The following is a 23,881-nucleotide window of genomic DNA, read 5'->3' as shown; positions in this document are numbered from 1 at the left end:
GCTGATTGATAGCTCCCTGTGAAGTTGACAGAGTCACACCCCTGTGTATGCTCACCCCTCTACCTAGGCTGAAAGCCGGTAGAAAGACGAGCCACATGCCAGACAAAGGCTTCTAGAACGACAACCATGGCCAGACTCAACACAACGAACCCCAACGAGGGCGAGATTCGAGACAGACCGAGATCCGTCCGGATGCTGGGACAGCGTGGCGTCCTTCAAAGCAGATCTAGAGAGACGCCGTCCGCATCAGACTTAAAGGGAGGTGAAGAGACACAATGGACGGCGGACTGGCAGCCACAAAGAAAGAGCCGGCATCAAAGGTCAGGGACAATGTCCAGCGGCATCTTTGACATCTTTTCAGACAGCGATGGCCTCAATGACCGGGAAGATAATGACACTACGGGGCGGGGAATGGCCCCCCTGGATCTAACTCGTGCCAATTCGCTCCTACGCCGGCCCTCACAGCGGTCGCGACACCGAACGATCCGGAAGTCCGAAAACTATAACTACGACAAGGAGAATGACCCCGTAGAGATAGAGGAGAGCGAAGATGACACCCACACGCAATCCTCCATCTCCAGGAACCCGTCTGACGCGTCAACACGACGATCCCCAGTCAGGAGCGCGCGCCAGACCCCGGCCAGAACCAGCAGTAACCGTCCATTCTCGCAGTATCGCCAACCGGAACCCCAGTCGGAGGACGAAGACAGTGGAGACAATGGTTATGATTCTTTGGATGACTTCATTGTCAGTGACAACGATGAACCCAGCTATCACGAGACATCCGACAATGAGACGGAAGAAGAGGAAGAGATACCTCCTCCTAAACCTAGAAGGAGGTTAATGAGAGGAAGAAGACCCAATCCTGAAGCCGAACTGATGAAGGCTCTTCAACGTTCACACCACGATGACCTTCGCCTGGAACCATCTCTGCCAACTGCCATTGCTCTACCATCCCCAGTGCATGAACGGACGTCCGCACGGCCACTTCAGCAGAACCTCTCTCTCTCCGGCAAGATGAACCAACTGAGTTTAGGGAACAATGGCCCTTCCTCGCAGCTCCAACAAGACCCATTTGGGTAAGACCTCAATCATACCGTTTCCAGCTATGCCCGAAGCTAATATCCCTCTAGGGTTGTAAGGGACTTCAAATCAAACTCGCCAGAACTAGAACCTGGACTACTGGTTCTGGAAACACCACCGGGCAGTCCTACTAGGAACCGTCTTCCTTCGCCATCCAAGGGGAAGACCGCTATTCCTCCCACTCCATATCGCGAGAGCGTTGACGCTTTCTGGAGCCAGGAGCTCACCAACGACTGGATCGACCGACACTCCCCACACAAAGTAGGCCGGCTCCTACAGGAGTTTGAGGACTCCGAGCATGAATTCGACCCAGATGCCATGCCCCGACGCCGGGTGGCAGTCAAAGAGCCCAAGACGCCGAGCAAAACAGCCCTGAAGAAAGCGGAGATTGAGAAGCGGAAGGCTGCTGTGGCGCTCAGAAAGTCATTCGACGACAAGAAGGCCGCCATCGCGGAGCACTTCTTCAAAGCCCTAGACGATGCCGTCACCGGCGGCCGAATCCAAGAGATCGCGCAACAGACGGGAGGTGTTCGTATTACGTGGAGTAAAACGCTGCAGACCACCGCTGGTCGAGCCAGCTGGAAATGGGAAGGATCCAGGCCCACCAGGGAAAAGGGATCACCAAACGGATCCCCGATGCATTATGCCGGCATTGAACTTGCAGCACGCATCATCGACGACGAGGACCGGTTGATCAACACCGTGGCCCACGAATACTGTCATCTGGCCAACTACATGATCTCCAACGTCACCGATAACCCCCATGGGACCAGCTTCAAGCTCTGGGGGCGCAAATGCAAGGAAGCGTTGAAGGACCATCCCGTCTACGGCGGACGCATCGAGGTCACCACGAAACACAGCTACAAGATCGACTGGAAGTACGTCTGGTGCTGTGTGGATTGCGGCCAGAGCTACGGACGACACTCCAAGAGCATCGATACCACCAAATGTCGATGTGGGAAGTGCCAGGGGCTCTTGCAGCAGATCAAACCGAAGCCACGGAATATGTCGCCGAAGAAGAAGCAACCGTTTGGCACGATGGACGTGGGGACGACTGTAAATTCTGGTTGATCTAGATCTAAAGATGTATGTAGATGAGCAGGTACGTGTTTAATGAATCGTTATTAGCCTATATATACCAATTCTCTCGTCAGTAGCGAGGTATTGTAGAGTTGATATTGCATATTGTCAGGAAAGGGGATAACAAAGCGGCAGGTGATGTAATCAGGTAGGATATATTAACCAACTGCATACAATGCTAAGCTGTCAGTTACTGGGTCGGTAGTCCTTCCGGATGATTTGGTCTCCTTTTTCTTCAGCTTTCTTTATGTAGGAACAATCAGTATACGCAGCACTGACGATGAAGCGCCGACGTTATCCCGTGAAGACATCACTTGTTCTGCTGCCAAAGAGCGCAATCAGCTTTTTGCACGTGTTGGCTTACCGGGACCAGCAACGCCAATGCTTCGAGGATTTATAAGGACACCATCATCTTATTGAAGCCACGGTTGCGCATCATTTGAACTTGGATTCGCCAAGCGATTGTCACGTCGCTGATCCGAAAGATTGGCTGTCTGGGAGTATTAATGTTTGCATCCCAGTCTATGTGGATGGCAGAGAACAGAGAACTACTCTGCTGTTTCGCCTGCCACTGCCGTATCGCGTCGGAGAAAGATTCTGTTCAGTAATGCTAGGAGAAAACACTCTGCGAGGCCGTGGCACCTACGTGTGGCTCCAGCATAGCTGCCCCAGTGTCCCTATTCCAGGGCTGTTTGGGTACGGGCTGTCAACCGGTCAGACGGTATGTGCTTTAGCTCCGTTCGACTGGGACCATAGCTAAAAAAAAAGGTGAAGTTTACTGCTTTAAACGACCTGCCTTTCCTTCCCCTCGTGTTTCAACTTTTGCATCGTCGGTTGTTGAAATTCCTGGGATATCTGGTCCCAACTTCCTATGTCCCTCACCGAAATAGACCGGGGTCACTAGGAATGGGGTATCTTCTAATCGAGTACATTGATCGATCCAGGGGGGAACTGCTCTCCGAGTCGTGGGGGAGGGGCGTCGCAATAGTCGACCGCGAGCTTTTTTTCACAGTTTGTCTTCTATAATGCTGGCGTTTGCACGCATTCCTCTACCGAGGATCGGCTCTTTCGATTTGGATGAAAGCGCTTTTTTAGGCTTAAGCAACAAGACTCTCACAGTTGAGATCCGGGAGTTGGGAAATGAAAATATGCCGGTGGATATCCGCGCAACTTAACTTGCTCTACAGTCGACGCCTATGTCAATGACATCCTTGCCTTCCATGAGAGCCCCCCTAGGCATCAAATTAATGCAGCAGACAGCATCCAGGACTGCTTTTTCCCGATGCCTGCTCTGACGGTAATGGGAACTGTTCGGATTTTTCTTTCACCCGGGCCTTCGTCGAGGTCCATTTTCATGAGATCGGTTCTCGCCCAGCAGAGATAATCCACCTTCCATATTGGCTAACAAACCAGTCTGTGGATGGGTTTAGCCTGGGCGACTATGGGAGCGTTCATACGGAGTTTATGAGGGTCTTTGGCCAACAAGAACTCGAGAGTATTTTGACGTGGGAGGAAGAACGACTTCACCCTGTATTGCAGGAAGGATGGGAGAAAGGCACATTCTGGTACTCTCTTGCACTTGATAGCCCGACTGTCCGGCAAAACCAAAAGACAAAGAGAAATATAGTCAACTTTTGCTTGAAGCTTTCGCTGCCTAGTTCCTGGCTGTAGGCATAGTTTAATGGCTTCAATATACTAGGTCTCGGTAATCCGTAGTACTCAGAGCCTTAAGACCAACGAAATAGTTGTGGCATGCAAGGTTAACAATAGCTACTTACTTGCAATAATTAATAAACTTAGTTCTTTTTATATAAAGATACCTCTAATTTTTTCTTCCAGACCAACTTATTAAGTATAATAGGTCTGAGCTTGTGATCTATTTACATATGAATCCCCCTTCCATTCCATAACACCAACACCATCAGATCCAATTTAAGCAAACAACCCCCAATCCACTACCTTCAACCTCACCACCAACTCTCCAATCAACCCCTCCGCCAACTTATTCTCCTCCTCCAGTCCGCGCACGTCTCCCCGCGCATCAAACTCCTCACTCGGCACATTCACAAACACCAACAGATCTGTCTCCTGCTCCTCCAACCTCACCAGTAAGTAATGACAATTCGTCGTCAACGCTGCCTGTCCTTGTGTCTGTCCCTCTCTCTGTTCGCGTCGATGCTGTCCCATTTTAGTCGCCGTCAACGCTACCACGCCTCGATAGGCGCTCGCTTTTGGGATCTCCTGCATCGGGACCTTCTGCGCGGGAACTAACACCTCCAATGTGTCTGATTCATCGCATAGATCATGAAGATGATACATGATGGCTGCTTTGTCGATTGTTTCTGGTAATGAATCTGTCGATAAGGGTTGTGTTCTTGTTGCTGAGAGGGCCTCGTCGCGGTCCACGCGCTGGTTGATCTCTATGATTTGGTTGCTGAGGGTTGTTGCGGAAAGGAAGATTTCTTGGTGGTCGGGGACTTCACGTAATGTGCTGATTATCATTATTATCATTTAGTATATATTTTGTTTTTCATATTTGTTTTTGATTTTTTATCTTGGGAATGAAGAACGTACCTCGCATCAATCCAGCCTTGCGGGATGACGCCTTTAATGGTGGATCCGTAGAATTCATGTGTTATAAATTTAGCCATGATGAGGTCTGATCGGTCTTCAGATAAATGGTGGGTTGCTGTGCTGGGAGGTTGAAGAAGATGGAAGAAATGACGTCCGTTAATTTGATGGTGGGGATAGTTTGGTGGGGTCTAGGCAAGCTACTCATAAATATACTCCGCACTATGCACTGTTAATAAGGTGCAGAAGTGATAGGTTAATTCCTATGTATCACGAGTTACAACCAATTGGTTGGATTCATATGTTTATATAGATAGATAGATAGATAGATATATCAAGTGGAACTACCTATGCCAACAACTCCTCGACATATTCATCCAGAGCAATAACCCGGAATCGCTCGCCCCATTTCGCCCGAAAGTCCCTCTTGCGATATGCATAGCTGGTCAACTGGGAGAAGCTCACCAGTTCCACATTCCACCCACGCTGCAGCGCGCGCTCCACCATCTTCATGAACCCGCCTGAGAATTCGGCTTCCGCCGCATCTCCCGTAGCGAGCACAATGGTCGACGGTTCGTCCGTATCCAAGAGGCTTTCTAGGATCTTTAGGTGCAGAATTTCGTCCACACCCTGCTCGACCCATCCCGGCACGTCGTTCGTTTCTGAACCACTGCCTCTATCGCGAGAGCTAGCCCGAGGATTCTTCCGAAAGCGCACCTGATGGCGAGTTGGCTGTTTCACCTTCTGCACTCGGTCGAGGATATTCGTCTCGTATCCAAGCTTCTCGCCCTCATTGATCGCCGCGAACCGATCGGAGCCTACCAACACCCGTTTGGCCGTGGGTCTCCCACGTTCCAGTATCAATGAAAAATTTTGGAAAGAGAGAGGCACACGCCGAGTTCGCGTCGTCGCCGGTATGTTTCGTGATACTTTCACAGCATCGTGAAACCCAACCATAATCTAGCTCAGGTGAGGGAATGTTAGACGGTTCAGAATGAACGCGGGTAGATCCAATGTCAGACTTACGTTAGACATGTCCACAAAGACATGAATCGGACGGGAGGCTTGTGTCGCCTGGTTATGGTTTGCAGGCCGCCCAAATTGTGCGACCGTCTCTGCATACTCCGGGAAAGACTTCAGGAGTTTTGTTAAAAGGCCAACCCTCCGGTCAGATGCTGACTTGTAGGCAAGTGGTTGAATGCGAGCGGGGCCACAAATAGGCAAGTGCTTGACGCCCTTGGGAGTAAATGTCTTCTCAGATTCGTCGTATGAAGAAGGTGGCGTCTCACAAGGGCGACTGGTAGCCGCGGATACCCCCACCTGTGAAGGGACCAAAGATAGGACGCCTTCCCTCTTTGAAAATGAAGGGTCAAAGATACTGAGGTTTCCATCCGACTCTGTCCCTGAACCACTATCCGGCGAGCTAGACTCGATGACACTTCTATTCTGGTGGGTAATGTGTTTGATCCCGCTGGACCTAACTGTGGATTTTCCAGAGTTGATGACCTCCGAACCTGGTACTGGCTTTGGCGGCGTCCTTAGAGGTTCCCCGCCGACACTTTCGCCGTTCCTACTTTTATTAGAGGGCCGTTTCAAGATCTCAAATTGTGGGGTCCTCTGGGGAGATTGCCCAGCAGCATCGTTCTGGACGTCCTGGTGCTGCCCAACTTCTCGTTGAGCAGAAGAGGGGGCATCGCCCAAAACATCCCAGAGAGAGCTAAAGTCGCCCAATTTTGGGGAGCGACTAGTCTCGTGTCTAGTGTTTGGATGATTCAGGACAATCTTGGATGTAGCTGTTGAGGGAGATGCGTTGTAAGGCTGGAAGTGGCGAGAAGCGTCAGGCTGGTAACCTTCGCCATAAGTGGGCGAGCGAAGTAGGTCAATCACCGGAGTGAAATCCCAGTTCGAAGAAGATGATAGAGCAGACAAGGGCATTGACAAATCGTACAATAGATCACACAGCTGTGAAGTTGGGAACCAAGGGGTGTCCTGTAGTGGGACGTCGGCGGTAAGTAGAACGAAGTTGCAAAGAATATATATATATATAAAACAAAAAGCAGATGGTCAAGTAGTAAAACAAAAAGAAGAGACTACCAATAAGCAAATCAACATGATGGTCGACTAGACCCGACCAGACAAGAGGAATGAAACATTGAATGAGTGAGATGCGTTGGCTGTATGGTATGACTGATATGCAGGAATGGCTCGTCGTGGCGGTGACCAACTACCCTGTTTTGCTGCTTTTCCCCGCCTTCCCTTTGTGGCTTTCAGCTGTTCTCAATGCACTAGTCCATTTGAAGAATAGCGGAATCGGCTTTCGGTAAAACAGATAATACGATAATCGTCGCAGCTAACCATTTATGGCTAGGAACATTATTATCATGGCAACGTCATGGCCCAGACGTGAATAACTTGTTTCTTCGATGGACCGTCAGGGTGACGTTAGTTGTCTAAATTGCATGAACCCTATTCACATGCGTGGGGAAATGACTAAGTAATTCCGAAGTCAAAGGGTATCAATCGGAGAACCATCAACATCTTCAATAAGCAAAGCTATATAAAGCCCTTGCATCTAGCTGTTGAAATTGATCTTTCTCATCATATCAGAAACAATCTGAGATTCACATCTAAACCTCAATTATTCCAATTTACTATCAAATCAATTAATCGACTCAACGTCCTTCATTATGTCTTGACACTGGTCGCAAGGATTTCACCACCCGATGATCCCCATGCTTGAACCGTCCATTGAATATATCATACAGTCTGCAGGGCCCAAGTAAGGAATCGACTCCGCCAAGTCCACCTAGGGTAAGATTAAGGAGGGTATTACCGACACCACCGACCGTATCGCCCATGGTGTGCAGTCCGATGAGTGCAAGTCCGCTACTCAGGATGCCGCGGATAAGGCTCAGCGCGTGAGCGACAGCAACGACTCTTCTATGTTTCAGGCACTAACAATTACTACAGCCTGAACAAGATCAAGAACGCCACCGGTCTAGGTGGTAGTGGCCAGTGAAGTGTAATAACGATGTTGTAATTTGGGATCTCGGATGCGTTTGTCATGGGCACATGAGAGTCACAGTATCGATATGTTCTTTCCTGTGTATCTAATTACGATTGATAGTATTCATAATGAGATATTGATAGTCCCTGAAACATGTTATCTTCCATTATCCCCTCACCTCTTATCCACTAGATTTTCAAACATCGAGTCGCGCCGCTGGGTGAGCTTGTCAAGCTCTTGCTCCAATTCCTTGTACTTTGCCCTCGCCCCCGGGATGTCTTTAGGAAGATCATGGAACATGTGGACTCTGTTTTCCAATGCCTGAACTGTTTCCATGAACCTCGTGACATCTGCCTCTTCAGCTTCTAACTCATCCAACGTAGGCCCCTTGTGTTTAGTCCTCTCCAAAGAGGCGATCCGGTCGTGGTATTCGCCGACCTTTGCGGTCAGCGTTTTCGTCCCCCTAGACCACTCCGCCGTGAGCGCCGGGAGATCAGCGGCTATCTCGTATGCTTTGTCAGAGTTCAGCTCCTCGAGATGGTTTTGTAGGGTTGCAAGCTCTCTCTCCAAGTAATTATGTATCGTTTCTACCTTGAACATCTGTTGCTGAACCCCGAACTCCTCCTTGGTCAGCTCGATAATCGATTGGCCTAGGTCTGTAGTCTCAGTGCCTAGGGCCCCTAGAACGGCGGTTGTTTCCGCCAAGTCATCCAGATCTTGTGCTCCTTTCCCATCAAGACATAGCTCTACCTCGTCCAGGATTTCGCGCTTCTGTTTATCTTCGGTACCTTCTCGGCGCTTATACCCCTGAACTCCTTGTTCGCGTGCATGATGGATCAACGTCGCCTCTTCGTCGGCTGCATCGTTGGCTGCAGCTAATGCCAGTAAGGTCCGTAGGGTGTCTTCATTTCGTTCAAAATTTGGGACTGTATTGGGGCCATATTGGCGACTCAGCCAGGAGTTCACATAGGCCCAGTCCTTCGCCTGGATGGCGGCCTGACGTGCCTTTGTGGGAGAGACGAGCGGGCTCTCCATTAATACCCATCAATAGAACAAATGGGCGAGTTGCAAAGACAGTTTTATGGATGCAGTTAGCACGATGGCTCTCGATCGACGTGCGTTGACGTCGTCTGATTATTATAGTAGTTAGCGTTGGTCGCTGAAAACAAACGCCGGGCAGGAGAATATCCGACTTCCTTTCCGCCTCAACTCCACGCCGCTTTTATTGGACCCCTTGTCGCATCCTCCAGAATCAATTCAGCCACCGACACTCCATGGCGAGCTATTTCCCCCCCGGAGCTGTCGCCAGCCATGCGTCTACTCGGACGTCTTCTCCAGCCGGTTCGCCACTCTTGCCGCCCAATCAACGATCCAATCCCTTGTCCAATCGTCTGACAAGTGTACTTTCTGCTTCGTATGCGGACTCCGACATACGCGATGCACTGGAGACTCTCAGTCTTCGAGGCGTACACAATACTGCAGAGGTTCGACGACAGTTGCGCCTGGATGTGCAGAAGGAGGTGGTCGATAGCAATGCAGAGATCGTGCGGGATTTTGGGAAGGTCGCCGAGGTAAGAAGTGTCGGGATAAACGATGGGAGAATTCCAATGGGGATACATGCTAACCCTTGCTCACTGGGTAGCAATTGAAACGAATTGGGACCGTAATCTCGAGTTTGAACCAGACATGCGAGGAAATGCGCAAACACATCGTGTTAGCGAGACAGGACACCACGCCTGTTCTGGAGGAAGCGTGCGTGTTGATGAGCCAAAAGAAGGACGTAGAGACAAAACAGCAACTGCTCGATGTGTTTAAAAAACACTTTGTCATATCAGAGGAGGAGCTGCTGATCCTGTCGTCGGTAGAGGAGCCCGTCAACGACCATTTCTTCGATGTGCTCGAGAGGGTGAAGCAGGTACACCGTGATTGTGAGGTTCTGCTAGGGGGAGAAAACCAGAGACTCGGCCTGGAGCTCATGGAGAAGAGCTCAAGGAATCTCAACTCGGCGTATCAGAAGCTCTATAAGTGGATCCAGAAGGAGTTCGAGTCTCTGAACCTCGAAGACCCCCGGATCAGTAGCTCAATCCGACGGGCCTTACGGGTGCTGGCAGAGAGACCTAGCTTGTTCCACAGTTGTTTGGATTTCTTCGCAGAAGCGCGCGACTACGTCCTGTCCGATGCTTTTCACTATGCGCTTACTGATGCCGTCTCCGGTACTGGTGGTGATTGCAATGTGAAACCTATCGAGTTCTCTGCACACGATCCCTTGAGGTACATCGGCGACATGCTTGCCTGGGTGCACTCCACAACGGTATCGGAGCGGGAAGCCCTGGAAGCCCTTTTTGTGGCTGATGGTGAAGAGCTAGCTAGGGGAATTCAGGCTGGACTGAGCAGTGAACCATGGTCCCGCATCGATGAAGACAAAGAAGTCTCTTTCGATGGACACAAAGCCCTCAGTGACCTTGTCAACCGCGACCTGATCGGGGTCTCACGGTCCTTGCGGCAGCGTGTTGAGCTGGTCATCCAAGGCCATGACGACCCAGTTACGTGTTACAAAGTCGTGAATTTATTATCCTTCTACCGGACGACATTTTCCAAACTGCTAGGACCTAGCTCCAATCTGACAGAATTGCTCGAGACACTGGAAAATTTTACGCTCGGCCATTTCGAACGTCTCATGCAGGACGGAGTGAACCAGCTCACCACCGACCATGCCGCCCTGACGCCCTCTGACGACCTGTCTACTCCGCAGTTCCTCCTGGACGCGTTTGAAGTTCTCACCTCCCTCATGAAAACTCACGAAGCCTCGTTCGGCGGCGGGGGTACCGAGTCCCCCTCTCCAGAGGGTAACGGGTTTACACCTGTGCTCCGCGCAGCGCTCGACCCTTTCCTAGAACTGGCCAAACAATCTGCGACCGAATTGCACGATCCCACCAGTCACGCAATCTATCTAACCAATATCCATCTTTCTGCGCGCTCCACCGTCTCCGCATATTCCTCTGCCAGCAGCACGCATCTAACACCTATTTCTACTGCACTCTCAACTCTGCGAATGGACCTCCTCGAGATCCAACACCGGTACCTCCTCGACGTCTCCGGCCTCCAAGTGCTGTTGAAAGCCCTCGAACCGTTCTCCCCACTATCGTCATCGACACGCATTCCATCCGAGGCCAAGAGCGCGCAACCCCAATCACCATCCCCATCCGACGACATGCAGCAACTGGAGCAGCACCCTCCTAACATCGCCGATATTGTCAACCTGCCTGCCTTCCAACCAGAAGCTCTCGTGGCTATCAGCCAGCAGCTGGACGATTTTCTACCGTCTGCGCTGATGGACGCCACCGATAATCTGAAATACGTGCGCAGTGCTACCTTCGTGAAGAGCGTTACCGAGGAGGCGGTCGAGGCGTTCTGTCGGGACTTCGAGTTCGTGGAGGGCATGATCATCGGGGCGGATGAGGCTTGCGGCAATATTGATATTGCCCGAGTTGGGAAGGGCGACGAATCCGGTGAGAGTGAAGGAGAAAGCGAGGTCAAGTGCAGAAAGGATCCGGAGGACAAAGATAAAGACTGGGGATTGAGAAGACTCTTTCCTCGCACTACTGGGGAGATCCGTGTATTGCTGAGCTGAGCTTGGAGGGTTTCCAAAAAAAAAAAGAAAAGAAAACAAAAGAAAACAAAAGAAAATCTCAAGCCTGGTAGTAGAATATTGCAGTTTGTTTCTGTACATAGGGTTCTATTTATTTACCCCAGTCATGTTATCACAATCAATCGCTATATACATCCATCCAGTACATGAAAACAACGAATTTAAGCCTGTCTGATCATGATCCCATACGGATCACGATCCCGCTTGCTAACATCAACGAAGACTTCTGCATCACCGTATGCCATCTCCAACGCTTCCACGACACCATCATTATCGTTCGGGGTCTCTCCTAGAGTCCTCAACCCCTCCGACCGGACCACCTCCCACTCCTTTTTCAGGGCGTCGGCCAGCTTCTCCCGCATCACCGCATGCAGATAGCCTCGCTCGGTGTTGGAATGCGCAAGCGCTACCACCACGGATCCCTGCTCAATGGCCGCCAACGCTTCATGATGACTTAGCTCACCGGTGAACAGGAGATCTGGAATCCCGCCGGGAGCCTTCAACAAGACACTCGACCCAGACCCGGGACAGACTCCCACAGTACGAATCTTCATGGTCTCCACCGAGGCTAACTGCGGGATAGCAATGGGAATGCCGCCGGGGTAACCGACTCCCTTTCCGATCCGATCCACAATGGAAGTGAGAAACTGCGGGGTATCAAATGTGACTAGTCGACCCATCCCGGCCGACTCCATACCCTCGGGGACTGGGGCCGGAGAAGGATGGATGGTTGTTCGGACGTGGGGCTGGGAGGAGACAGGAGAGACCGTGCCAGGTTGAGGATATGTGGGTTGGGAGTACGTGGCTGACGATGAAGACTTCGGAATGGAAGCAGCTGAGTCGGTGGATGGAGTGATTGCTCCCGTGACGATGTCGCAGAGCCAGTCGGCCATTCCTCCGGGAGTAGCATCCACAGAGGTGTGTGGCGAGTAAACGCTAATGCCTGCTTGGGCCAGTCGGAGGAGGGACTGCTGTTGGGAATCGTTCAGGGTGAGGGACTTTAATCCGCGGAAGATGATCGGGTCTGGAAGTTGGGACAGTCTTGAGTAAGCTGGGGCTCATGGATTGTGGGTGTATGGGGGAAGCAGGTGCTGCGTACGATAGGCGACTACCACCGAGTCCTTGCGCGCGATAGCTTCGTCAGCCACTGCCTTGGTCAGGTCAATGGCGAGAAGAACGGAATTCTTCTGTCTCCGTCCATGATTGTAGGGGGCTTCCAGAAGCACTGAGAGAGAGAGAGGTCAGATCTCACGTAGCGGGGTATATAGGAATGTAGCCGATTAAGACGCTTACTTACAGCCCGTGTTGTCAAAGCTCTTCTCCGCCAATGACTCTGGGTAGCTAACTGAAGAATCAGTATGGAATCCATCACACTGGCGTATATAAAAGAAAGCAACTGAAGGAGATGAGGTGGACATACAGCTTCCGCATGGAGCTCACCACAGCCCGTGTAAACGGAGAGGAAGTGGGGGAGAAAGATACAGCCATTGTTGAGTATAGACGGGGTATATGATGGTAAAAGGGTTTCATGAAAGATCTAAGGCAGATTGATTCTGTCTGTTGGATATAACCGGGCCAGACGTCGAGGTTGAAGCACTGTCTATCTACTTCGAAAAGAATGAAGCTGAAGAAGCTGACGCCACACTTCACCAGCCACACAGCAGGTGACCAAATCATCCACCGTTGTTCTTTACCATACCGTAAAATGGGTTTCCGATGATGAATAATACCCAATATGAGGTTCACTATTCCTAATTCAACCCTGACCACCAGCAACAGATCTTTTTACACCACACACAGCTCTAGAGGTTACTATTTCTATCCTCTAATCTAATCAAAGGCCCTCTCTGTTATCGCCTCCTGCGCCTTACCCCACCTGTGCCTAACCCCCTCCTCAACTACGCTTGATGTACTCCCGCACCACCACCTTATTGAGCAGAAGCTGCCGGTATCTTCTCCGCACTCCCATCCACCTGAAGTCGCCGTTTTCCATCTCCGCGCGCTCCTTCGCAGCCGTAAACGCAGCCATGGCGGATGCCACCTCGGGGGTTACTGCTGATTCACTGAAGAGCAAATTGATCGAACAGTTGCAGGCACAGCACGTTGAGATTGAGGATCTATCGGGTATGGAGAACCATGTTTGATTCTGATTTCCCTCGGGTTATCTATGGCATTTACATTGACACTCATTGTCCTGGACAGGTGGTTGTGGACAGGCATTCCAGGCGATTATCGTTTCGCCGCAATTCGAGAAGAAGACCATGCTCGCCCGCCATCGTTTAGTTAACGCTGCCTTGAAGACGGAAATTGCTGCCATCCACGCGTGGACGCCAAAATGCTATACCCCTGAGCAGTGGCAGGCGCTGCAGCAGGGAAGTGCCTAGTTCTAGGTGGATGTTGAGTGGGGAGGCGAATAAATAGTCTTGTGTTTTTCTATACTTCGGCTTGCAGAAAATTCAGATTTGGTTATATCCTAGGTATATGCGTGCTGTTCGGTGGCATGCTCTGGCGTTGGAAGGTTACTTGATATACATTGCCTTGCGCATCCAACCATGGGGTTGACTTATGTTAGGTTATGGTTGGTTGAATAGAAATATAACATTTCTTGTTATACATGGATGTATTATAAGTGCACATTTTAGATAGTTCCGTTAGCCCAGCACCTTCTCCGCCGCGGAAACTGTAATTCGATGTTAGTGGAACCTCATGTCCGTTTCATCCGAGCAAGTTCATACCATTGAGACCGGTGTTGTCAGGTTCAACAAAAGCCTCCTTGACTTTTCCATTCTCTACGACTAGAGCATAACGCTTACTGCGCTTGTTTCCGAAGAGCGAAGTACTATCAAAGATCACATCGAGCGCCTCAGAGAACTTGCCGGCGGGGTCACCCAGGAAGCGGATCTACGAGATCATATCAGTACGCAATGATCACCTCCGTATTCTTAAAGGAAGGGGCACGAATACATACACCACTCTTGCCCGACGGATCCAACGAGGCACCCCAAGCCTTAGTTCTAATAATATAGTCAGCTCATTCGAGCGAACTAGAAGACAACGAAGACGACGGCTAATTGCTACTTACACAAATGGGTCATTGACTGCAACCACGAAAACCTGGCCGGCTCCCTTGAGCTTTGGGTGATTGATATATCCCGGGACATGGCTGGCAGAGCACGCGGGACCTAGTGGTTACGGATTAATCATCAGCCAGTTCGTTTCTCTTTTTCTTTCCATCGATGTAGTGGCCATGCAATTGTCGAATCTCTCGGATGCAAAAAATTTGCAGGTACGGATTGAAAAACGCACTGAAAGCAGCCGGAACCCCGACGATGACACCCTTTCCCTTGAGCTCCTTGGCTAGATTGACCTTGTTCCCAGGAGAGTCCTCGACCAGCACATCGAGATCGGGGATCGAATCTCCTTTCTGAACGAAAGCTGGCGCAGTGTTGTGGAATAGCGCCCTCCGCGGCAAGGTGCGAGGGACGCTAGTAAGACGACGAGCGGCGAACATGGTGTGAGGGTGAAGAATTCCGACGGGGTGACTGGAAAACTGGTCGATAAAATACTAAGGATCCAATGGACTTGAAAGCTGGGTTTTAATATTGAAGGCGACTAGAACTTAGCAGTTGAGGTAGAGGTACCAGGTAGGATGGCGATCACTTGGGTGGATTATTGGTTGGTAGGGAGACGAGAGGACACTTCGGAGGGTTATTTCGTCATCGTCACTGTCTCCGCTTTCTCCGCTGCAACGCGCACGTCAGTTTGCAGAATGTGAGCCACCGTTGGAGTCGAAGGGAACGCACAAGCCATGAAGAGAATGTCACACCAAGATAAGTTGTTCTCTCCAGTCCTTTCTTTGTTTTTCTCCTTTTCTTGATATGGCGCAAAGGATCATTGCATTGTCCTCCATATTGTGGTAGTATTGTTCATTAATCCAAGGTAGCGAGTGTGTACACCATTATATGTCTAGCAAGAACCTTAACATATAATACCAGCTACTGGCTACTGTGTAATGTCTAAAGTTAAGGATGTTCCTGTGTTGTACCTAGGTTGGGGTTGTCTACCATGGGACTAAGTAGATCATCAGATCGTCATTACTCGAGCCATGAACCTTTTTGCCCGTTGCCACGACCGTTTTGACTTACCCAAGGGTCACCGATCAGAAAAAAAGGTAATAAATCGGAAGAATACATACCAGCAGCATTCGGCATATGTACCGGGGGAAGGGAAGAGAAAGGATGGACAAAGCGATCCAATTAGCTTGATCCACCAAACTCGAGTACGAGCCTAAGAGGAAATACGTCATGAGAATTAATTACTCCATACATATTTTGTACAGTACTTAATAATAATAACCCCTGTCATTAATACAAGTGTCATCATTCAACCCATGCCCTATGCCAATATATAGGGCGATCACCGGATGTGGCGCATGGATTTTCTCCCTACTCGACTGGATCTTACCTTTGAAACCATACAGTAAAAATAAAAGAAATAATTTTAAACAAAAGCCCCCTCAAAACACCTTTTTAGGAGGCGTTATACCACAGTGTCTCGTCTGCATACAAGTAGTGCCACCCTCGGATTGCACTAGGCTGCAGGTAGTTTTCTGTGAGGGATTGGCAGTTTACATTAGTAACGCAATTAGTAGTGTCCGGGTCTCTGCCAAGTATCCTCAATGGACTATACCTAGGGCCAAGTACTACCTAAGGAGGTACTTACTCCGTAAGTCGTGCTTGGTACAGACCTGCAATACAATACCTAGCATGATGGATGACTGAAGGGAGAGAGTTCCATTCATCCATACTGAACCAATTCTATAGAACCAATAGCAAAGAGGGGGGGACTGGAAAAAAGCTTTGACACGGCTACAATCCCCAAGTGCATCCATCCATCTTGTCCTGTCCTGCTAATACTAATTACTCCGTACCAAGAGAGGGAAGGAGGTGGTCGGATAGCCCCTCCTCCCACCAGAAACAGCCTATCTCCATCGCTTGTCTTCCCCCTTTACCTTCATCCTCTAGGTTTTCTTATTTCGCATCTGCATTGTTGAACGCACTGACGGCCTTTCTTTCCCTCCTCCCCACCTCCCATTCCCAAGGAGTGTCTCTCCTCTCAGTCTCAGCAATTCATTTCCCCCGAGGTCTATCCCACTGGGTCGTTCAATCTCCTCCTGCCTCCTACATCGTTCTCCTTACGTAGGGGGAAGTAAACCGATTAGTGTCAGTCAACGAAGTCGCGAGGAGATAAAAGCAAAGACCAAAGCCAAAGCACCCCGGATTTCGAAGACTTCAACAAAAAGGAAACACTGCTAGTAGATACTGTACTAAGATAAATCGAAGAAACTGTTGGTGGCTGGACCCAGTGGAAGAGACCCGCGGAACAGTCAGCACCAACAGCCCACCGTTCTGACCTTCAGCGTCCCACTCCGGACTGTACCTAACTAATACCTAGCGATCAGCCCTTCTCCCAAGTCCGTCGTTCTTTCTTCCTGATCTATTTCCTAGGACGGACGTGGACCAACCTATTCTTGTTGCGAACAAAGAGACTGACTTGTAACTAACTGGCTTTACTGGTTAGTTAAACTCCCACTGTGTCGTCGTACAGTCACTATTCCTCTTTTTTTTGACCCTCCCCTCCTCCCTCTTCTTAATTCATTCCCACTTTTAGGGCCGGTCACCCATCTCTCTTTTTTTTATTCATTATTAGTGATTATTATTATTATTATTATTATTTTACTATTATTTTTATTATTTTTATTTTTCTTTCCATCTCATTTTCTTTCGTTACCTACCACCATTTCTTCTTTTTTTCCCTTTTCTTCTCTTCATCATTTTCTTTCTTTGTGTTTCTATATACTTATCTTTATCTTTATTTTATTCTATTCTATTATTTTGTATTCCCTCTCCTTCCTCTTCCCCGCCGATCACTCGATTCCCTTGAACTCTGATCTCCCATCCTCTGCCGGGATTCTCGAAGTTCTGCGACGTGAGCCTGTTCTTCTTCGATCGGTCGCGACCCATCTAGCCCACGATGGAGGGTGGCCAGGCCTCGACCAACACCACCCCCGCAGGCAACTCCAGCGATTTTGTACGTGTGGCCTCGATGAATGCCGTTGGGACTAGAATGATGATCGATCATCCTCCATACTGATGATTGTCATTATGCTACTTTCTATTCGGATGCTAACACGATATCTAGGTGCGAAAGCTCTACAAGTGAGCCCATCCCCCCTCTTCCGATTTGTTTTTTTTTTTTACGCCCAGCAATCGCCCCGGCCTGTTTCTTTTCCGTCGCTTGATTAATTGGAAGATGTCGCACATCATCTGGACCCTCGATAGCTAACCGATTTTAATTCAAGAATGCTGGAAGACCCCTCATATTCGGAGATTGTGCGTTGGGGGGATGAAGGTGACAGTTTTGTGGTCTTGGAGGTAATCCGCCACCTTGGAATCCGCCATCGCCCCAGCTAAACCGGTCGCAGTGCGAAAAATTCACCAAGACCATCCTTCCCAAACACTTCAAACACAGCAATTTCGCCAGTTTCGTGCGACAGCTGAACAAGTACGATTTCCACAAAGTGAGGCAAAATAATGAGGAGAATGGGCAGTCGCCATACGGCCAGAATGTAAGGCTGCGGTGTTTACGGACAATGAATGCACCTCGATTGACTAGGACTCTAGGCATGGGAGTTCAAGCATCCCGAATTCCGGGCCAACAGCAAGGATTCGCTCGACAATATTCGACGAAAGGCGCCAGCCCCCCGTAAACAGGCCCAGAACAATGAGGACTCGGTCCCCACGCAGCAGATCGATCTTTTGAACCAGCAAATCGTGGCACAGCAGCAACAGATCCAACACCTTTCCGACCGATATGCGCAGTTGACGGTCGACCACCAGCTTATGCTACAGGAGGTCATGAGAGTCCAGAAGACAGTTCTCAATCACGAACATGTAATTCACCAGGTCATGAATTATCTCCTGTCGGTGGACGCCCGCCAAAGGCGCGACAGCAAAGCGGGAGCGCCTTTCCAGAGCCAGGGCCAGGGCGGCTCGACCGTGAGCCCTTCCCAGGTGGCGTCAATGGATGATGAGCCCTCGTCTCCCTTGCAGCAAGCCTCCAAGCTTTTGAACGACATGAATGCCGAAATTCAATTCAGTCTCGGCAGCCTCGACTCCGTGACCACCGATCCCTCCAAGACGGCCCCCGTCGCGTCCACTCCTTCCCTGGAAACCGCGCCCCGGAATGGCGTGGCGCGCCCACCCACCGCGGCGGCCGCAAACCCGGCGCTGGTCTATCCCAAGATGAACGGGGAAATCGAACCTGTGGTGTATCCCGTTGGCGCAACAAACGGAATCGATCCTATGTACAGCGAGCATGTGAATAACGTCCCGTATCCTATGCCTCCAAAACAGGAGATCGACGAGAGCCGAAAACAGTTCCCCGACAACCGGAAAAAGAGTACGAATGTCGACCCCGGTTGGATGCGCAGCCCGCATATTTTACTTGTGGAGGACGACGCCACCTGTCGCCAAATTGGCGGAAAGTTCCTTTATTCCTTCTCCTGTGTCATTGATACCGCGGTAAGTTTCGTTCGCGCGGGGAGTCCGGCCAATTGGGCCCTAATTAACAGCGTCACAGTTCGATGGGCTCGAGGCTGTAAACAAGATCCAAGACGGCTCCAAATATGATCTTATATTGATGGATATCATCATGCCGAACTTGGACGGTGTTTCTGCGTGCCATTTGATTCGGCAGTTTGACCGAACACCGATTATCGCTATGACTTCGAACATTCGAAGTGATGATATTCAGCTTTATTTCCAGCATGGTACTGATCTCTGACATCGGGCCCAGAATTATGATTGCTTGACTGACGAAAAATCAGGAATGGATGATGTGCTTCCGAAACCTTTTACACGGAAGAGTCTTCTCGACATGTTAGAAAAACACTTGGTTCATCTGAAAAATATGTCCCAGGGCATCGAAGCTTCGCAGGCTACACCAGCAGCGGTCACCATGGCCACTCAAAGTTCAGCTGGGCAATCAGTCAAGGAGGACAGCTCCCCCGGCCAATCGCCCGCAGCATCGATGAACAACTGGCAGTCTCCAGGCCAGTTCCAAGGCATGGCTGCAGTTCATCCTAATATGCAGCCAGTTCAAGGCCAGTATGTGCCTCCTACCCCGACTGCTGCCGCGTATGCAGTGGATCAAAATGGGGTGCAATACCCGACAGCAGCGCCTGTAGCAATCCCTGCGGCAGCTGCGGCACGACCACAGCCCCGACGGCCAGTTTCGGATATGTCCAGCACAGCCGAAAACCCCAATGTTGCCAAGCGACCACGGGTTTTTGCACATCAACAAACCCAGCCGATGGTAAATCCCTTGCAGGCTACGCGAACGGGCTAAACACGCATATCTATTCATCCTGTATATTTTCCACGTCCTTCAGATCAACTGTCCGATATTCACCTGGTCTTCCCCTCCACTCGTTTCCGCCACACTGTAACCTCACCACCATCCTGTCCTTCTCAAGTGATGAATTCCATATATCCTTAATGAAGTCGAATCGTATGATACTATATTGTTTTCTCATGGGGTGGTTCTTCGACAGATTTTGGCGTTTGCGGAGGGTCACCGGCTGCCTACTTGCGGTACTTTTCTTTACTGTGTTTGTCTGTATTTTGCGAATACTCCCTTTGTCAGGTTGCTCTGTCGGGTCATATTTACTACATGCGATGATTGTATTAAAAATGATGGGTATAGTTATGGCAAGGGACACATCTAGAGTGTTTACACGAACCCGACAAATTATGGGCTCGATTCTGATTTTCACCCGTTCTTTTTTCTTTAATTTTTTTTTATCTTCTACCTTCCTCGCAATTGTCGCAATTCCAAAATTTCAAGCATGTCCACCGCTTCATGTTGATTAACTGGTCAAATTCATGGCTCGCAAGAGACTGTACAAATGCAAACCAATCTACCTTGAATTGAATCCGGACCACACAGTCAGATCAATGCAGAGCCCTTAACTTCAGTCAATCGACTATATCTACCTATTGAGGATGGACATGATGGGAGATGGACGGCATATCGGGGAGCAGATTTCAATCGCTTCGATCACCCACCCTCCCGCTATACTTTATTTCCTACGTTCAAAGGGCAGTTAGCCTGTTAGATCATCGTAGCACACGTTCTAGACCGCGGGTCACTGGACAAGGGATATCACTCCAAAGTCCAGGAGGGCCCAGGCTCCATGATCGTGTTCTGGACTTTTGGGGGCTGGGGCTTTCCAGGTGTGGCTCGCATAATGGTCACGTGTGTCACGTGTGTGATTCGTGGCGCAGAACTCAAACAGCGCAAACAGCGCAAACAGGTAAAATCTCCCACCGAAAGTGGGATGTATGACTCCGTTGACTGGGTGAGCTTGGCGGAGTTTTCCTAAGAGTCGAATTTCCTAGGAGGAGCTTCTGCACGGTCGTCTATGCGCCAGCTCTCCTATATTCCTGCTGGCAAACCGCGTTGTCTGTCTCCAGATCGCCTCTTATAAGTGAAGTGGAGGTCGCAGAGTTTCACCGATGTGAGTCGCAACTGTGCGGGTGCTTCTTTGGTTCTGTGCAATGTACGCTAACCCGTGCGTTCCTTTTTTTTTTTTTTTATTTCTTTTAGCCAATGGGTCCGAAGCAAAAAGGAGGTAACTCGTCAAAACCAAGGGGGAGTGCAGCGGAAGAGGTGGAGGAGACCCTGCAGGCTGTTGTACGTCTATCTTTTTCTTTTCAGATTGGCTATCATGAAAATCGCCGGTAGCTGATGCGCTGTGCTTTTCAGGTACTTGCAGATACGTTTGAGACCAAGTTCGAACCGTTCATCCTGGACAAACCTCGGGTATGTATTGTGATGAAACAATCATATTGGGAAGCGGTAAATGGGAGGTTGACACAGAATGTTGTGGACTAATGCACCGCACGCAACAGTGCCTTTTACCATTGGCGAATACTCCGTTGATCGAATATACCCTCGAGTTTCTTGCCAACGCGGGCGTTGAGGATGTCTTTCTATACGGCGGTGCCCATTCCGACAAGCTAGAGAAATACATCAAGTATGTGGACTTTGCTTGACATCCTGTATTAATGGTGATCGGTATTCGTGGGGTTAACATGGAATATTACAGTGCGTCAAAATGGAGATCGCCCTCATCGCCTTTCAAGCAATTGGCCTTTCTGAAGTCTACCTCTACGTCTGTCGGAGACGTCATGCGTGATCTCGACGGGAAGCATCTCATCACCGGCGATTTCATCGTTGTGAGCGGTGATGTGATTAGCAATTTGCCAATTGAGGGCGCTTTGGCCAAGCATCGTGCTCGTCGCGAGGCAGATAAGAATGCTATCATGACCATGATCCTGCGGGAAGCCGGCCGGAACCATAGGACGAAGTCCTCCTCGGTGTCGCCTGTGTTCGTTGTCGATCCCACTAAAGACCGCTGTCTGCACTACGAGGAGATCGATCAATATGCGCCTGAGTCCTCTCGCTTGAATATTGACACGGACATTATCTTGTCGCACCAGGAGCTTGATATCCGCCAGGACCTGATCGACTGCAACATTGACATTTGCACTCCTGATGTGCTGAGCTTGTGGTCTGATAGCTTCGACTACCAAGCCCCGCGGAAGCAGTTCTTATTCGGTGTTCTGAAAGATTACGAGCTAAACGGGAAGACGATCCACACACATATCATCAAGGACTACTACGCAGCAAGGGTGAGGAATTTGAAGGCTTACGATGCTGTCAGCAAGGATGTTATCTCACGATGGACATACCCCCTGTGTCCTGACACCAACTTGCTCCCTGGACACAGCTTCGATCTTCGAAAGGGGTATCTGTATCAAGAGCGAGGTGTAACATTGGCTCGCTCGTGTGTCATCGGCCGACGAACGGTCATAGGACAGGGCACAAGCATCGGAGATAAGACAACCATCAAGGACACAGTCCTAGGAAGGAATTGTAAGGTGGGCAAAAATGTCACCTTGGACGGTGCCTACATTTGGGACGGGGCTATCATAGGAGATGGAACGACTGTCCACCGGGCCATTATTGCGGACAACGTTGTCATAGGAAATAAGTGCACGGTCGAGTCTGGCGCCCTTCTCTCATTTGGGGTGATAATCGCCGACGGAATGACAATCAGCGAAGGAAAACGCATCACGAGAGCTGCGCGGGAGGAAGATGGGGTTATGCCAGCCAGCGAACCAGCAGTGGTCGGCAAAGGCGGAGAAGGCTATGAATACGTTCCGTATGAAGACGAGGATGAAGATGATACTGAGAGCAATGCTTCGTCTGGTTTAGGTGAGCTTTGCCTCCTAAGGTCCCTCTACTTGTTTAGCAGCGCTAACCTAAATCATAGTTTACAACATGGCACATCTTTCTCTTTCTACAGAATCGATCTCAACCCTATCTTCCGATGTATCGGACTTTGGCGGATCTCGTTCAGGAAGCTTCAATGACTCTGACTCTGACGATGAGCGCGAAGACCATTTCGTCCATGACGCAGCTGTCAGTGTGTACGACAGCTTGCGGGATGGCGTGACCTCAGACGTGGTGCAACTTGAGCTGGTCAGTCTGCGAATGACGGCCAACGCCTCGGACCATCAAGTGCGACGCGCCGTAGTGTCGGCCTTTATGAAACGGATCCAGCAGCTGATGGACGACGGCAAAGGAGCCGGAGAGGCAGTCCGGGACATTTTTGGCACATATCGGGAAATCATAGAACGGGCATTATTTGACCGCGACAGAGAGGCCAAACCCGACCAAGTGGATCTCCTGCTTCTCCTGCAACAGGACCTGGCGGGCCGGCCGCGAGGCGAGACGGTCCTTCTGTTCACTGCCAAGGAACTATACGACCTTGAGATCGTGGAGGAGGAAGCATACGAACAGTGGTGGAACGATGAGCGATCCAGCAGCAACGAGGAGTTGAAAACAGTGCGTAGCCAAACTCAACAGTTTGTTGATTGGCTCGCCAATGCTGAAGAGGAGGAAAGCAGTGAGGAAGAGTCGGATGAGGAGTAATTATGGCCTGTCAGGATATAGAATAGAAGCTATTCATAGCTAGAATAGATCAGTCCTGTTCTGGTTACTTTTTCGATTTCATTACACCTTGACTTTTATAGGCAAATATTGAACTCATACACAGTATTCTAAGGCAAGATGGCCGAGCGGTCTAAGGCGCTAGGGTCAGGCTATCTGATCTCAAATATCCTCATAAGGAATATTCCTAGTCTCGAAAGGGGCGTGGGTTCGAATCCCACTCTTGTCATTTCTTTGTATTAGGGGTTATTTATCCCCCCACTATTCAATGAGCTTTCTTTTTCTTTCTCTCATTTCTATTTTGCTACTCTCAGTAACTTGTATTACTCTGGTTTACATTTGCTTATTCCATTGTTAGCGTCTTAACTAGGCCACAGGTGCAGCAGCTATCCTGTTTGATGCATTGTTTA

The 23,881-nt window shown here is 49.9% G+C and overlaps 10 protein-coding genes and 1 non-coding gene across 11 annotated transcripts; 6 read left to right on the top strand and 5 right to left on the bottom strand.

The window, feature by feature from the left end:
• Window positions 1-126: 126 nt before the first annotated feature.
• ATNIH1004_002474 (SprT family zinc-dependent metalloprotease) lies at window positions 127-2,154 on the top strand (the record flags this gene model as incomplete). Its single annotated transcript, XM_033567164.1, has 2 exons — window positions 127-1,079; window positions 1,134-2,154. 2 exons carry the CDS (start codon window positions 127-129, stop codon window positions 2,152-2,154), a joined length of 1,974 nt encoding a protein of 657 aa, XP_033429159.1.
• Window positions 2,155-4,095: 1,941 nt separating this feature from the next.
• On the bottom strand, window positions 4,096-4,814 carry mog1 (Ran GTPase-binding protein MOG1; the record flags this gene model as incomplete). The annotated part of the gene is made up of 2 exons (XM_033567163.1): window positions 4,096-4,654; window positions 4,738-4,814. The coding sequence occupies 2 exons, from the start codon at window positions 4,812-4,814 to the stop codon at window positions 4,096-4,098; spliced, it is 636 nt and encodes a 211-aa protein (XP_033429158.1).
• Window positions 4,815-5,082: 268 nt separating this feature from the next.
• Window positions 5,083-6,669, bottom strand: ATNIH1004_002472 (NYN domain-containing protein; the record flags this gene model as incomplete). The annotated part of the gene is made up of 2 exons (XM_033567162.1): window positions 5,083-5,694; window positions 5,761-6,669. The coding sequence occupies 2 exons, from the start codon at window positions 6,667-6,669 to the stop codon at window positions 5,083-5,085; spliced, it is 1,521 nt and encodes a 506-aa protein (XP_033429157.1).
• A 1,246-nt stretch (window positions 6,670-7,915) lies between these two features.
• Window positions 7,916-8,776, bottom strand: ATNIH1004_002471 (uncharacterized protein; the record flags this gene model as incomplete). Its single annotated transcript, XM_033567161.1, has 1 exon — window positions 7,916-8,776. The coding sequence occupies one exon, from the start codon at window positions 8,774-8,776 to the stop codon at window positions 7,916-7,918; it is 861 nt and encodes a 286-aa protein (XP_033429156.1).
• Window positions 8,777-9,015: 239 nt separating this feature from the next.
• On the top strand, window positions 9,016-11,372 carry cog6 (Golgi transport complex subunit COG6; the record flags this gene model as incomplete). Its single annotated transcript, XM_033567160.1, has 2 exons — window positions 9,016-9,312; window positions 9,384-11,372. 2 exons carry the CDS (start codon window positions 9,016-9,018, stop codon window positions 11,370-11,372), a joined length of 2,286 nt encoding a protein of 761 aa, XP_033429155.1.
• A 179-nt stretch (window positions 11,373-11,551) lies between these two features.
• ATNIH1004_002469 (Nif3-like dinuclear metal center hexameric protein) lies at window positions 11,552-12,878 on the bottom strand (the record flags this gene model as incomplete). The annotated part of the gene is made up of 4 exons (XM_033567159.1): window positions 11,552-12,414; window positions 12,490-12,615; window positions 12,688-12,731; window positions 12,811-12,878. The coding sequence occupies 4 exons, from the start codon at window positions 12,876-12,878 to the stop codon at window positions 11,552-11,554; spliced, it is 1,101 nt and encodes a 366-aa protein (XP_033429154.1).
• Window positions 12,879-13,297: 419 nt separating this feature from the next.
• ATNIH1004_002468 (uncharacterized protein) lies at window positions 13,298-13,774 on the top strand (the record flags this gene model as incomplete). The annotated part of the gene is made up of 2 exons (XM_033567158.1): window positions 13,298-13,514; window positions 13,593-13,774. 2 exons carry the CDS (start codon window positions 13,298-13,300, stop codon window positions 13,772-13,774), a joined length of 399 nt encoding a protein of 132 aa, XP_033429153.1.
• A 267-nt stretch (window positions 13,775-14,041) lies between these two features.
• On the bottom strand, window positions 14,042-14,901 carry ATNIH1004_002467 (peroxiredoxin family protein; the record flags this gene model as incomplete). The annotated part of the gene is made up of 5 exons (XM_033567157.1): window positions 14,042-14,070; window positions 14,126-14,291; window positions 14,359-14,404; window positions 14,473-14,572; window positions 14,697-14,901. 5 exons carry the CDS (start codon window positions 14,899-14,901, stop codon window positions 14,042-14,044), a joined length of 546 nt encoding a protein of 181 aa, XP_033429152.1.
• A 2,522-nt stretch (window positions 14,902-17,423) lies between these two features.
• Window positions 17,424-19,799, top strand: skn7 (putative stress response transcription factor SrrA/Skn7; the record flags this gene model as incomplete). Its single annotated transcript, XM_033567156.1, has 7 exons — window positions 17,424-17,480; window positions 17,592-17,608; window positions 17,752-17,824; window positions 17,875-18,018; window positions 18,074-18,973; window positions 19,032-19,221; window positions 19,279-19,799. The coding sequence occupies 7 exons, from the start codon at window positions 17,424-17,426 to the stop codon at window positions 19,797-19,799; spliced, it is 1,902 nt and encodes a 633-aa protein (XP_033429151.1).
• Window positions 19,800-20,700: 901 nt separating this feature from the next.
• ATNIH1004_002465 (translation initiation factor eIF2B catalytic subunit epsilon) lies at window positions 20,701-23,453 on the top strand (the record flags this gene model as incomplete). Its single annotated transcript, XM_033567155.1, has 7 exons — window positions 20,701-20,792; window positions 20,927-20,970; window positions 21,115-21,146; window positions 21,219-21,275; window positions 21,365-21,489; window positions 21,562-22,733; window positions 22,792-23,453. 7 exons carry the CDS (start codon window positions 20,701-20,703, stop codon window positions 23,451-23,453), a joined length of 2,184 nt encoding a protein of 727 aa, XP_033429150.1.
• Window positions 23,454-23,585: 132 nt separating this feature from the next.
• Window positions 23,586-23,700, top strand: ATNIH1004_002464. The gene has a single exon. It is a non-coding gene; the product is annotated as a tRNA-Leu (tRNA).
• The last annotated feature ends 181 nt before the right edge of the window (window positions 23,701-23,881 follow it).

Source organism: Aspergillus tanneri, assembly GCF_003426965.1.
Source record: "Aspergillus tanneri strain NIH1004 chromosome Unknown AapTan_1_pilon_pilon_pilon, whole genome shotgun sequence".
NCBI lineage: Eukaryota > Fungi > Ascomycota > Eurotiomycetes > Eurotiales > Aspergillaceae > Aspergillus > Aspergillus tanneri.
This window is presented reverse-complemented; position numbering and strand designations above follow the sequence as displayed.